We start from the raw sequence: 14166 nt of genomic DNA, 5'->3' as shown, positions 1-14166 counted from the left end.
AGGCGAATAATAACAAACAAGAAACACTGACTAAGCATTTCTCCCATTAAAGAGGAGAGCCTCACCAAAAGGAATCTTTATGTCAACGTTTGACAGTGTAGCTGGCCCATCAGTCCAGGTAAAATATCCACTGGTGATCTGGAGACAGAAAAGCTGTCAGGCAGGTAGGCAAAGACATTCATACACTCAGACATTCGGGGGTCAGAAGGCTGAGCGGTTAGGGAATCGGGCTACTAATTAGAAGGTTGCCAGTTCAATTCCGGGCCGTGCCAAATGACGTTGTGTCCTTGGGAAAGGCACTTCACCCTGCTTGCCTTGGGGGAATGTCCCTGTACTTACTGTGAGTCGCTCTGGATAAGAGCATGTGCTAAATGACAAAATGTAAATATTTAACCTAAGACCCTCTATTAGTTTATCTCCTCCCTCTCCCTCTCCCTCTCCCTCTCCCTCTCCCTCTCCCTCTCCCTCTCCCTCTCCCTCTCCCTCTCCCTCTCCCTCTCCCTCTCCCTCTCCCTCTCCCTCCCTCCCCCCCTGGTGTTAAACCTTGATGCAGAGGTCCTGGTCTCCGTCCTGTGGGGGAGCGCCGCCCCCTCCCCCCTCCCTCTGGCAGCCGTAGTGGTTCCAGTCATCCCTGGGGACTCTCTTCCTGTTCACCACCTTCAGGGGCTGGGAGGGGAGCAGGGAGGGGGGAGGGCAGGGCTTAGAGGACGACTACGGAATGGACACCACAGATACAGAGGTGTGAGGGGGGGTTGGGATGGAGTGGTGGTGTTGGGGGGAACAGGGTTGGATTCAGGGGCGGGGGAGGGGTTGTGTTAGTGGTAAAGTGAGCCATAATAGGAAGGATTCATGGGTGGGGGTGTGTATTTGTGTGTATTTGTGCACAAGTGGGTGTGTCAAGCAGAGGATATGACACATTGAATAAATATGACATCATGTCAAGTAAAGGGAAGTGGCCAGAACATAGAAAGAAGCATAGAGGAGAGGGTTTAAACCCAGGGTGTGTGTGTGTTGTATGTTGTAAGAAGCATAGAGAACAGAGGGTTATGAACCCAGGGTGTGTATGTGTTGTATGTTGTATGTTGGAAGAAGCATAGAGAAGAGACGGTTCAAACCGTCTGTGTGTATGTTGCTCATACTGGGGTTCATTTTCATTTCATTTGGGGCACTTCTGACTCATGCACACAACGACCACGTTGTACAAACACTGCAGTAGCCAGAGAGCTGTTTGGTGCCCTGTGTGTGTGTGTGTGTGTGTGTGTGTACTTACCACAGCCTGGTACTTGCTGTGGTTTGGGTGACCTGAGGGCGTCGCTGCTCTTGGTTCCTGTTCTTCTCCGATCTCGTCGCTGGAGAAGAACTCCCCCAGCTTCTGAACACTGGAGAGCAAAGACAAGAAATGACCCCAAATTCAGCCAATTCAGTAAACGCCCAATGGAATGTTTTGTCAAGTATGAGTCATATGGATCTAAGGTGTTTACACTGGATCCATGTGCCTACCAGAGTTATGTTGACTATAACATCCCTGGTACACCCAAGGCTGCTAAATGATGTGTCATCTATGTACTGAGTCAGTTTAGTAGAGATTATAACTGATTGGATTTGTCTCTGTCTCTCTCCTAATTCTCGCCCATGTCTCAGCAGAAGAGAGAGGGGGAGCTTGGCTGTTGGACCTCTCGGGCCTGGGTTAGGCTCAGAGGTGTGTTTTTACCATCAAAAATGAAAGTAAGATGGGTTGATAAAGACAAAGTCTCACTGTGAAGTGGATGGTAGAGGAGGTGTTTAAGTCAAACTCAAGTCATGCACAACAAATTCGTCAAGACTTGGTAAAGAGTATGGTAAAACTTAAGTGTACTTTCTAGGGTAAGGGTAGACTCCTTCTTAAGCTGGTCCTACAATTAGCTGAAGTGGTAAAGAGCTATAAATGATGGTGCAAACCGCCTTTCAACTGACCTGTGCCATAACTGCCTGTGTGAGTGAGGAATTCCATGACAGGTTGATTACATGGATCAGTGGTTCTCAACCCTGGACCTCCAGGCTCCCCGTCCTGCATGTTTAAGATGTTTCCCTGCTCCAACACACCTGACTCGAGTGAATGCTCGTTATCAGGCTTCTTCTGAGCTGGAATGACTAACCCAGGTGTGTTGGAGCAGGGAAACATCTTAAACATGCAGGTCAGCGGCCCTTGAGGACCAGGATTGGAGAACCCTGTTCTGGAACATGCAATCCTTAGGGACCAGGATTGACGACCACTAAATTAAAATGGAGGCTCAACCAATCGTTTTTTTACTGAGAAAGATAGAATCAATAAGGTACCTGGAACATGGTGAGGCCTTCAACAAAGGAACCAGAGATGAGCTACCTTAATGAAATTGATCTGATGTCAGGCTTGACATTCAGGCTTGACATTCATCCACTATTCAGACCCCTTGCAATGAATGTGTCTCTGTAGCAGTGCAGTGTGGAAGTTGTAGTTCCTGAGGTTGTAGTTCCTGACCTGACCAGGGCCTTGACAGTGGAGCGCACCACGCTGGAGAGCAGGAAGAGAGGGGTGACCAGGATGTGGAACAGGGACAGGGAGGCGAAGGCTACGGCAGGGGAGAGGTCCTGCTCCTCCTCCTCTGAGATGTGGACGTGCACCACGAACGTCTGCAGGGACACAGGAGGAAGAATGAGCAGAGCACATCCTGAAGCACATCCTGAAGCACATCCTGAAGCACATCCTGAAGCACATCCTGAAGCACATCCTGAAACACATCCTGAAGCACATCCTGAAGCACATCCTGAAACACATCCTGAAGCACATCCTGAAGAAAACAGAACTTGGTTGATGTTATTATACTATGTTTAACACTTTATAAGAACTGCACAGTTTAAGGCTTCTAAAGGGATTCAACTGAGTACCCCAAGAATAACAGCCAGCATGGGGTAGTGGTGGTTGAAATATGTTGCTCTTCACTGAACCATGCAGGGAAACAGGTATAGCACTGCCTTGCTTGCTGAATGTGAAACTCACTGTCAGTACTGCTGCAATAGGTATGGCCGCATTCATGAATACTAAAATGGAGAGAGAACACACACAATGTAAATACACAGTAGAGACATGGGAGACAATACCATGTGCTCAGGTCATTAAAAAAGCAAAACAACATGGTTGTGTTTCTGATAGAAGGATGTGTTTCCTTTTGATACGTGCTGCTGTAGTTTGGCGGTGTAGTGCAGTACTATCTAGTTCCTCGCTTCATAAAACGTCTTGAAGCGTTTGCTCTCTAGGACTGAACTAGAACCATCGGGTCGCTATGGTACCCACAGTCTGTGGCCTGGTGACATCATTCATCACGTCATCTCTGACCTAGAGCTTATCCACACAGCTGTCTTCAAGCCCTTTATCCAACAGGCCTATCACAGCACAGTGCTAATCTGTAATTGGTTATTAAATATTTAGGCCAACAACCTTGGACTGTCTGAACCAACCCTACTACTGGCTGTGTGCTTGAAACAGAAAGGATACTGAATATGGAGGTGTAGTGAAACAGAAAGGATACTGAATATGGAGGTGTAGTGAAACAGAAAGGATACTGAATACGGAGGTGTAGTGAAACAGAAAGGATACTGAATATGGAGGTGTAGTGAAACAGAAAGGATACTGAATATGGAGGTGTAGTGAAACAGAAAGGATACTGAATATGGAGGTGTAGTGAAACAGAAAGGATACTGAATATGGAGGTGTAGTGAAACAGAAAGGATACTGAATATGGAGGTGTAGTGAAACAGAAAGGATACTGAATCTGGAGGTGTAGTGAAACAGAAAGGATACTGAATATGGAGGTGTAGTGAAACAGAAAGGATACTGAATATGGAGGTGTAGTGAAACAGAAAGGATACTGAATATGGAGGTGTAGTGAAACAGAAAGGATACTGAATATGGAGGTGTAGTGAAACAGAAAGGATACTGAATATGGAGGTGTAGTGAAACAGAAAGGATACTGAATATGGAGGTGTAGTGAAACAGAAAGGATACTGAATATGGAGGTGTAGTGAAACAGAAAGGATACTGAATATGGAGGTGTAGTGAAACAGAAAGGATACTGAATATGGAGGTGTAGTGAAACAGAAAGGATACTGAATATGGAGGTGTAGTGAAACAGAAAGGATACTGAATATGGAGGTGTAGTGAAACAGAAAGGAGCCCTACTGGATATGGAGGTGTAGAAAGCAAAGTTCTTGAGGCTGGTGAGTTCCTTGTCTCGGGTGTCTTCCACACTGCGACAGAAGATGTTCTCCCAGGCGTACAGCTTCAGCAGCTTGATGCCTCTCAGCAGCTCGTTGGTCTTTTTCAGACGTTCGCTGGAGTACTCCTGCATGCAGAGAGAGGAGCGCTGGGGGAGTTACCAGCTGCCAGAGAGCCTCCAGCCTCAGAGGGGAGCAACATTGATGACTGGAACAAGAGGACATCATTATGGTGTCCAATTCTGAGGGCCTCAGGCTTGACCCCCGTAGGAGTGTGCTGACTTGAGTGGTCTTAGTCACATCTGCCCCATGGAAACAGCCTCACATAATTATACCTGGCTAGATTTTTCTTTGTCTGTGTTCAACAGGCTTTATGAATGGAAATTCCCGGATAAGGGACAACAAAGGAACGGCATGGGACTAGACAGATTGGGACCGAATCAAGTTTTTGTTTGGATAAAAGCTTATTATGGAAACAAACAATGTTTTGTCCAGCTTTAAAGAATGCTTGTGTGTAGGTGTGTGTGTGTGTGTGCACGCATACAGACATGGATGTGTGTGTGTTAGTGTGTGAAAAATCACTAGAGAATCAGCAGTCTCATTACATCCCCATCATTACCTCGTTCCCTCCAGCTAAGGAAAAGGAATCAATATTTACCAACTGTGTTTGTCAAGATGGCGGAGCGGTGTCCCTGCTCCAGTGACACTGTGACTCTGAGCCTTCACACAGGCCAGGTAGGGTAACACTTCAAATGTCATATGAGCAAACCTCTGAAAGGGATCTCCTGTTTTAGTAGTAATTAGTAGCTGTCCTGGGTTGCAGATAGTGGTGGTGTTTGAGGTGAACAAATCAAACACACATTAGAGAAAGGATACAAAGTAAAGGCTAAGCACAGCCCTTCATGTGGTGGAACCTGAGGTGTACTAGCACCAACTGCCACTGTGTCTCACCAGAGTGCTCTTCTGGGCCTGGGACAGTCTGGTGGCCACAAAGTACTGGACCGGGGCCAAGACTGCGATGACTGTCGCCCCGATCAGGGCACTGATCCCCAGCAGGTAGTAGAGCAGAATCACCCCCAGAATGATCTGGAACCAGAGAGGGGCAGGGGGAGGGGGAGGGGCAGGGGCAGGGGGAGGGGGAGGGGCAAGGGGAGGGGCAAGGGGAGGGGCAAGGGGAGGGGGAGGGGCAAGGGCAGGGGGAGGGGGAGGGGGAGGGGGATGTTAAAAACACACACTGAGGCACAGCTGTTGATCAATATGCTAAGCCAGCCCCTGAGGATCCAGCCGCAATAATAGAAACGGAGAATCAATGGTGGCGTTGGATCACCTTTTCAGCATTAATTTACTCAAGGTCGTTTTGTAATTCCTCTAATAACTCAGAATTAGATTGAGACAGAGAGGGAACACTTATTAGGTCATTTACCAATTAAGTCTCGAAAAAAAAATGGTGTTGGGAAATACCTCCTTGACCATAATCTCCACAGTGTAACTTTCTCATCATTACCCCCCTGCTCTGTCTGGCTGTCCAGTAAACAGCCACCTGTCTGTCCCTGCTGTATTAGAAATGTGATACAGAGATGGATGAGTCCTGCCTCTACACGGCCCTGACTCCAGGAGACAGGCCTCGCTCACATCCTCCCCCTCAGGGAGAGGCCTTCAGGAGAGGCTGTGGAGAGGGATGAGGTGTTCACACCACAGGCGGCTGATTTGTCTGCCGTTTGGCAGCGGGAGATGAGTGAAGGGCTGCTTTCCTCGACATGAGTGGGAATGAGTCTGTAACCCTGCCCTCAGTGCTGCGTGTGTGTGTGTGTGTGTGTGTGTGTGTGTGTGTGTGTGAGGGATAATAGAAAGATTGAGAGAGAGAAAGAGAAAGAGAGATGTGTGGGGGAGGTAATGATGCATATCTTTCAGATCAAATGAAAGGGTTCTGAATGACCCCACCCCTTTGAGTCCTTGGGAGGTGGGGGTGTGTGAGCTGGGGGGGGGGGGGGTGAGGTGTGAGGTAGGCGGGTTAGGGGAAGGGGGTGAGGAGTGAGGTGGGTTACTATGCATGGTAGTTTTGTGTAACAATGACCATATCTGAGGCATTCTTGAACAGCGGGGACAGGAGCCTCAGAGTTGGGTAAAAGTAAAAGGAAGTGAGCAGTGAGGCAGGCAGACAGATGGAACTAAGGGAGAATAGTAATGAGGCTCCGCTTGGCATGGAGCCAGCCTAGCAGGGAGTCTGAGGTGTCTGCTGGTTGCCTGCATTTAGAATTAAATACTGCTCAGTCAATAAGACATCATCACATGAAGCAGATGGGACCCTGACCATGACAGAGTTCGTTCACAGAAGAAGGACGACCTTTCATTTCCTGTTAAGACGACACATGTTCTCTTCATAAAAAATGTCAGATATACTCTAGCATCAAACATCGATTTTTCTATGATCAAAGGCAAATTTACAAATCTTTTTTTTTTCTCAATATAAACAAGCGATCAGTGTCTCCCTTATGTGAAAGGGAGAAGCAGATAGACGTGAGGAGAGGGAATCTCAAATCTCTAAAGAGAAATCAGAGCCAGTATGTTGAGACCCACTACAGGTGAGGAAGACAAATGATCCATGATGGAAAAACCACCTCAAGTGTTCAAATCAGCTCAGTTACCCTCTCATCTAGATGGCTATGCAAATGTTGTATTCTTTGTAGACCCTGTCTTTTCTGTGAGGATTCTAAACTGGATATAATAATTCTGTGTTTCATGTATTTCCAGTGTGTACGGCATGCTGCTACTAGACAAGAGGAAACATTTCATTCCAATGAAATGACCTTGGATTAAAGAACGCTGAGAATTCAATTAGAAAAGCAAAAGGAATGAATCACCAATACTGAATGGAATATTAGATTGGCAAGACTGACTCAGAAAATATGATCTTTTAAGACCTACAGTTCCAAACTGTCTCTAAAAGACCAAAACGCTGTCTTTAATCTTTGGTGCCTTCAAGGTTGTTTTTGTATATTTTATTTTATTGAATGATATGCCCGAGGATTGTAAAGAGGATGTGGGAGGTGAGAGGAGGTGAAGGTAGGCGGGGGAGTTGAGAGGAGAGGAGAGAGGACTGAAGAGAAGAGAGTCCCGGGTGTCCCAGGTGTCACCTGCACAGGCATGGCCCACAGGTTAGGGCACAGGAAGAAGAACCACATCAGCTGGTTGGTATCTATGGCGACCAGGTTGCAGATCTGAGCCACGGTGAGCTCCCCCATGGACATGTTGGAGGTGCACAGACGCATGATCTTGTTGTAGATCTTAGTCTGGAGGACGACAGGAAGAGGAACACGGGAACATGGGAAATTAAAGTTATTCAAGAAATTTCAAATCTCTGTCTATATCAATCCATCCATTCATCAATCCACACACTCTGTCTGTCTGTCTATATCCCTCCCTCCCTCCCCACCTGGATGGCTCCTCGCAGGTTGATGCCTGTCTCGATGGCCACGTAGTAAGAGGCCTGGAGAAAGGTCCTCTGTAGGATCAGGGCCAAGAACAGCAGCACTGCCAGAACGTAGGCGTTCGCCAGGAACTCCTGAGACGAGATGAAGTCGATCCCTAGCAGCCTTACCTGGAACCACAGAGCGACACAGCTGCTCAGCGTCACGCACATGACCCCACCACGAGGACACACTGTGTGGAGGAACCATCTGAAGGGGAGGGGTTGGACCCTGGGGACATTAAAGGCAGTGACACACAAGAACAGCTGTTCATACTTGTTTGATTCCCAAAATATTACTGGGTTTCTTTGTCTGGGTACATTTGCTAAATCAAAATATGAGTTCTATTCATTTTATATGCAAATGTTTTCAAATTCAAAGGGAAATGTCACACACGCACTCAAACACACACCACCACAATCAATTCCTTTCATTCCAATTGTTTCCTTTATCCAATCTATTTTTGACTGTCGCCAGTCTCTTCAGCGCTGGTATTCGTAGCTTGATATCTCACTTTAATCATTAATGATGATCTCTCTCTCTCTCTCTCTCTCTCTCTCTCTCTCTCTCTCTCTCTCTCTCTCTCTCTCTCTCTCTCTCTCTCTCTCTCTCTCTCTCTCTCTCTCTCTCTCTCTCTCCTCTCTCTCTCTCTCTCTCTCTCTCTCTCTCTCTCTCTCTCTCTCTCTCTGTGTGTGTGTGTGTGTGTGTGTTTGCCTCAGAGTAAAAAGACAGAGAGACATAGAGAATCCAAGGGGGCAGAGCAGGAGGAGCGAGGCAGAGAGCAGGACTGGCCTGTGGCTGGATGCTGCTGTCCTTGCTGATGTGGTGCACGATGCCGGAGATGCACAGCGGCCCGGCGAAGCCCAGCAGGTCGGCCAGGAAGCGGAAGGTGATGCTGAGGATGAGGCGCCCCCCGAAGGCCTGCCGCAAGGCCCTCCAGATCCACTTGGGCCCCTGGGGCATGGAGCCCTGAACCCTCTGCAGGGGTCACAGGTCAGGGGTCAGGGATAATAGCACAGGAAGAGGAAGAAGTGTGAGGTCAGAGTTCAGTACATCATTCTCCGATATCCAAGCCATCATTTGTATCAGTGTGACTTCATTTGATAGGTTAGTGATGGTGACTGATAAATCAACTCAATACAAAAGGTAACAACGACAGCAAATCATTTGACTGTTTTATGGGGGTAAGCAATGTGCAGCTCTGATTTAACACTCAATCTTCAGTGAAACTAGGTCACCTACTATACAAAACTGTACATGAAGACACAGAGAGAGCCTGCTGTCTGCCGACCAACGAGTATGTGATCAAATAAAAGAATGTGTGTGTGAAACGTGACAGATCTGTTTGTCAAGCGCAAGTGTTGCATTTAAGCATCTCCCCCTACAAAAGCAAACATCCCAGTAAAAACACACACACACACACAAGGCTACGTAAAGTTCAAAGTGACGGGACATCTCCCTCACACACACAGAAACTTGCTTCCCATGAAGAGAGTGCTTTAACCCCTCCACAGGTCGATATGTCACGGCGTTCACAGTGAAATGGGAGTGACCCTGATCATCTCCCCCTCCTCTCAGCCCCCCGTGCCCCCCCATGCTCTCCCTCCATCCCACACGTCCCTCCTCTCAGCCCCCCGTGCCCCCCCATGCTCTCCCTCCATCCCACACGTCCCTCCTTTGCCGGAAGGAAACCAGGCTGCGTTTACACCGGACACACACGCAGCGATGACTGTCTCGCTGATCTTCTCTCCATTCTGGAAAACCCTGACCCCCCCTTTGAACCTTGACCCCTGACCCCTGACAGTCCTTACGTCTGACGGCAAGAGACAGAGAGAGAGAAAGAAAGACAAATACATGGACGAGCACACTGCCACAGACAAGGAGACGGCCCACGGTCTGTGCTGCCGTGAGGCTGGGGGAGGCTAAAGCAGGGGTGGGCTGGGAACAGGCCCAGGGTCAGAGTAGAGGCCAGAGGCCAGAGGCTGGGCAGGCCTCCACAGCCACCCTGCAGCATATGGGGGAAGGATCTGTGGTCGGTGACCAGGAGGGTATGACAGAGTGTGTGTTCCTGTGACAGTGGAAAGTCACACGGCATAAGAAAGGGAATGGAAGTATGAGAGTGGGATGTGCATGTGTGTGTGCGATATGGAGAGATGAAAAAGATATCTAGCGATAGATCTGGGAAACAAGAATACGTGTGTGTACGAGCGTTAGGAAACCGGAAGGTTCATCCAAATGACCCCCGTCATCCTAGTTCAAGTCGTTTGAGGACAGAGATACAATTCTGCTATAGAAATGATCAGTCCGGATACTCACTCAAAGTGGATAGCAATGAGATAAGCTAACGATCATACCAAATAATCTGTCATATTCTATTACGTAAATACGTGGAACTGTAACTACACTAGAACGAGGTCTATTCTCTTATGTAAACACTTAAAGCTGGATTTTGAATGTGCTGTAAAGTGGGACATCTGTTGTAATCTTCGGATAACCCCAAGCAGTACTACCACTACACAAACACAGGAAGTCCACATAGCCAATCGCAAACCACAAGACATTTCCCGTAGAACAAATAAAGCATCAAGCTGTCCAGAATGTTTGTGAGGCAACTGGGTGATGTATTCTGGATCTACAGAGGACAGTATCACTAAACTGAGGGAGTCAGATGGCTGAGCGGTGAGGGAGTCGGGCTTGTAATCAGAAGGTTGCCGGATCGATTCCCCACCGTGCCAAATGAGCAAGGCACTTGCCTCGGGGTGAATGTCTCTGTACTTACTGTAAGTCGCTCTGGATAAGAGCGTCTGCTAAATGACTACATGTAAATGTAAACTAAAAGGAGAAATAAGGACAATGACGAATGACAATCATCTTGTAATCGATTCACCGTTTTTGGCCCCGCTATGGAGAGACTAACAAGAAGAGCTCCCTGGCCCTCGCCCCCTGGCCCTCACCCCCTCACCCTCTGGCCCTCACCCCCTGGCCCTCGCCCCCTGGCCCTCACCCCCTGGCCCTCACCCCCTCACCCCCTGGCCCCCTGGCCCTCACCCCCTGGCCCTCGCCCCCTGGCCCTCACCCCCTCACCCTCTGGCCCTCACCCCCTGGCCCTCGCCCCCTGGCCCTCACCCCCTCACCCTCTGGCCCTCACCCTCTGGCCCTCACCCCCTGGCCCTCGCCCCCTGGCCCTCACCCCCTGGCCCTCACCCCCTGGCCCTCACCCCCTCACCCTCTGGCTCTCACCCCCTGGCCCTCACCCCCCGGCCCTCACCCCCTCACCCCCTGGCCCTCACCCCCTCACCCCCTGGCCCCCTGGCCCTCACCCCCTGGCCCTCACCCCCTGGCCCTCACCCTCTGGCCCTCACCCCCTCACCCCCTCACCCTCTGGCCCTCACCCCCTGGCCCTCACCCCCTCACCCCCTCACCCCCTGGCCCTCGCCCCCTGGCCCTCACCCCCTGGCCCTCACCCCCTGGCCCTCACCCTCTGCTTCTCGAAGGCCGCTCGCAGCTTCAGGTAGTTGGTAAGGGCTCTCATGGCGATGGGCAGCTTGCCGATGACCTTGAGGTCGATGGGGCGGCGGTGGGCGGCTGTGATGAAGGTGTTCATCCACCAGTAGGTGGCCTTGGAAAGCAGGTTGACGAAGGGCTGCAGGAAGCGGACCCCCAGATCCTGCAGGTCCTCGGGGGGCTTCACCTCCATGGGGCTGACGAAGCAAATGTAGCGCTGGAGAAGGGGAGGGGAGGAGGGGGAGAGGGGGGAGGGGGAGAGGGGCGGAGAGGGGGAGGGGAGGAGGGGGAGAGGGGGGAGAGGGGGAGGGGAGGAGGGGGAGAGGAGGAGAGGGAGAGGGGCGGAGAGGGCGAGGGGAGGAGGGGGAGAGGAAGGAGAGGGGGAGGGGAGGAGGGGGAGAGGGAGGAGAGGGGGAGGGGAGGAGGGGGAGAGGGGGGAGAGGGGGAGGGGGAGAGGGGGAGGGGAGGAGGGGGGAGAGGGGGAGGGGAGGAGGGGAGGAGGGGGAGAGGGGGAGGGGGGGAGGGGGAGAGGGGCGGAGAGGGCGAGGGGAGGAGGGGGAGAGGGAGGAGAGGGGGAGGGGAGGAGGGGGAGAGGGAGGAGAGGGGGAGGGGAGGAGGGGGGAGGGGGGGAGAGGGGGAGGGGAGGAGGGGGAGAGGGGCGGAGAGGGGGAGGGGAGGAGGGGGAGAGGGGGGAGAGGGGGAGGGGAGGAGGGGGAGAGGGGGGAGAGGGGGAGGGGAGGAGGGGGAGAGGGGGAGGAGGGGGAGAGAGGGGAGATGGGGAGGGGAGGAGGGGGAGAGGGGGAGAGGGGGAGGGGGGGAGAGGGGAGGGGGGGGGGGATGGGGAAGGGGAGGGGGGGAAGGGGAGGGGGGGGGAGAGGGGGAGAGAGGGAGAGAGGGGGGAGATAGAGGGGGGGGAGGCAGATAGAGGAAGGCCAAGATAAAACATTGCCCACACACCTTCAATGGATAATAAAGTGCTTTACTTACTGCTAGAAATCCTATTTTGACTTGCCAAGTTTAACGTCATTGTAATAATTGGATCCTCTTTCAATATGACATCCAGACTATATTATCTTGACAGTGAACTTGGCACTATTGTCTAAAGAATGGTGGCTTGTCTGAGTGTGTCTTGGCAAACACATAATCTTGGCAACAACTCTGCCTGTAATAGACTGAAACAGGAAGCTGTTCGTTAGCTTTGTAAACAACATAGCTATTGAGCTTAAAGACACACTGTATAATTCTGTACAACTAACTTGAATTATCCTGGTTCAGGATGTTATCAATAAAAGGATGATTTATTGCAGGGATGTTAGGATGTGCTACACTGTTCTGCTTGTGTAACACAGAGAGCATCTCATCTTCTTAAAGTAGGTTATTGTGTAGTGACTGGCAGTGGAATTAGTGCGATGGAACATCCTACCTTAACTCACTGCTATTTCTAAAGACAGGGAGGCGGGTGAGGGGACCACAGGCCCACTATGTCCAATCGTCATTCTGACAATACAAACATTTAGCCACTGATTCAAATATCATTTAGATGATGTACTGTAAGTATTTCTGGTTTGAGTATGTTTCAGCTAGGACAGACGTGACCACAAACTGACACATTCACACACACACACACACACACACAAACTGACACACTCACACACACACACACTCACTCACTGGCTTGGGCTCCTGGGACGTGACAGATGTGGGCTCACTGCATATGGACACACACACACACACGTGACGATGTTGTTTATTATCAAGCTAATCACTTGAAGACCTTCACTTGATTACCCCTTCTCAGCAGTTTGAGTTAGTACATCAGAACATCAATTAGAAGAACACAAAAAGAACTGTAGGCTTCAGATTGAATTGAATGAATTGATTTTTGAATTTGAATTGATGTTTATTGGCCATGAAAGTTTGCACAGACACGGAATTTGATTTGGCAGGAGAGCCTACCTAGGCAGCCATCAAAGGCGCCCACCAGAAAGATTACAGCAAAGCATAACATGAGGAGAGAGGAGGAGAGAAAAAGGCAACCCCCATACAATGCTCCTAGAGGAATACAGTATGGGAACAGGCAAAAACCTCAGCACATAAGCCCACAAACATTAACAACACAACATTACAAACACTTGCAATGGGAAAGGGCGGTGGGGTAGACCAGCAGCATCTGGACCTGCGACCGTAATAGGCGCAGATGAATCTGTGCCAAGAGAGTGATTGCTACTTGACATGAAATGACCTTCAAGGTAGACGCAGACATCAATAGGAAAGAAGAGAAACTCTCTCTTGTCATCCTCTGACATTTAAATCCACCTGCAGGACTCCACAAGTCTGTCTGCCCATCTCCATCCCCCCCCCCCCACACACACACATACTGGCACACACACACTGGCACACACACACACACTGGCACACACACACACACCAGACTCACCCTCCCCAGGATGACGTTGACCTCCACGGCCAGCAGCAGGCCGTACAGCAGGGCCAGCAGTCCTGTGATGCAGTACCGCAGCTGCCGGGGCCCGATGCCGTGTTCAGTGTACTTGGCAAACTTGATGGTTTTCATGAGGAAGGCCAGCATCCAGTAGATCAGCAGGGCTGGGGGGGGGGGGGGGGGGAGGGAGGAGGGAGGGTTGGAGGGATGGGGGAGGGAGGGAGGGAGGAGGGAGGGAGGGAGGGATGGATGGATGGAGGGATGGGGGAGGGAGGGAGGAGGGAGGGATGGGGGAGGGAGGGAGGAGGGAGGGATGGAGGGATGGGGGAGGGAGGGAGGAGAGAGGGACAGGAGAACGGAGGGATGGGGGAGGAAGAACAAAAGGCATATGTGGAAGGAGAGAAAAATGGATTGATGGGGGAAAGGATCGGGGGGAGAGAGCAATCGAAGAATTAAAGGTATATTACCACTGGGAGGACAGGGGGCTTAGTACTTATACTTTAGATACTACTTGTATTGCTAACC

The 14166-nt window shown here is 50.5% G+C and overlaps 1 protein-coding gene across 2 annotated transcripts in view; it reads right to left on the bottom strand.

Annotated features, from left to right (window-relative positions):
* abcc8 (ATP-binding cassette, sub-family C (CFTR/MRP), member 8) overlaps positions 1 to 14166 on the bottom strand; it is a 45094-nt gene that overhangs the window by 22510 nt on the left and 8418 nt on the right. For both annotated transcript variants that reach the window (XM_047034798.1, XM_047034797.1), the window contains 12 exons: positions 13639 to 13805; positions 11176 to 11418; positions 8490 to 8675; positions 7664 to 7828; positions 7365 to 7520; positions 5182 to 5316; positions 4196 to 4358; positions 3017 to 3057; positions 2498 to 2649; positions 1271 to 1379; positions 544 to 666; positions 66 to 138 (listed from right to left, as the gene is read on the bottom strand). In XM_047034798.1, the coding sequence (XP_046890754.1) occupies positions 66 to 138; positions 544 to 666; positions 1271 to 1379; positions 2498 to 2649; positions 3017 to 3057; positions 4196 to 4358; positions 5182 to 5316; positions 7365 to 7520; positions 7664 to 7828; positions 8490 to 8675; positions 11176 to 11418; positions 13639 to 13805 (1713 nt within the window). The remainder of the gene's footprint in view (positions 1 to 65; positions 139 to 543; positions 667 to 1270; positions 1380 to 2497; positions 2650 to 3016; positions 3058 to 4195; positions 4359 to 5181; positions 5317 to 7364; positions 7521 to 7663; positions 7829 to 8489; positions 8676 to 11175; positions 11419 to 13638; positions 13806 to 14166) is intronic.

Source organism: Hypomesus transpacificus, chromosome 14 (assembly GCF_021917145.1).
Source record: "Hypomesus transpacificus isolate Combined female chromosome 14, fHypTra1, whole genome shotgun sequence".
Taxonomy (NCBI): Eukaryota; Metazoa; Chordata; class Actinopteri; order Osmeriformes; family Osmeridae; genus Hypomesus; species Hypomesus transpacificus.
This window is presented reverse-complemented; position numbering and strand designations above follow the sequence as displayed.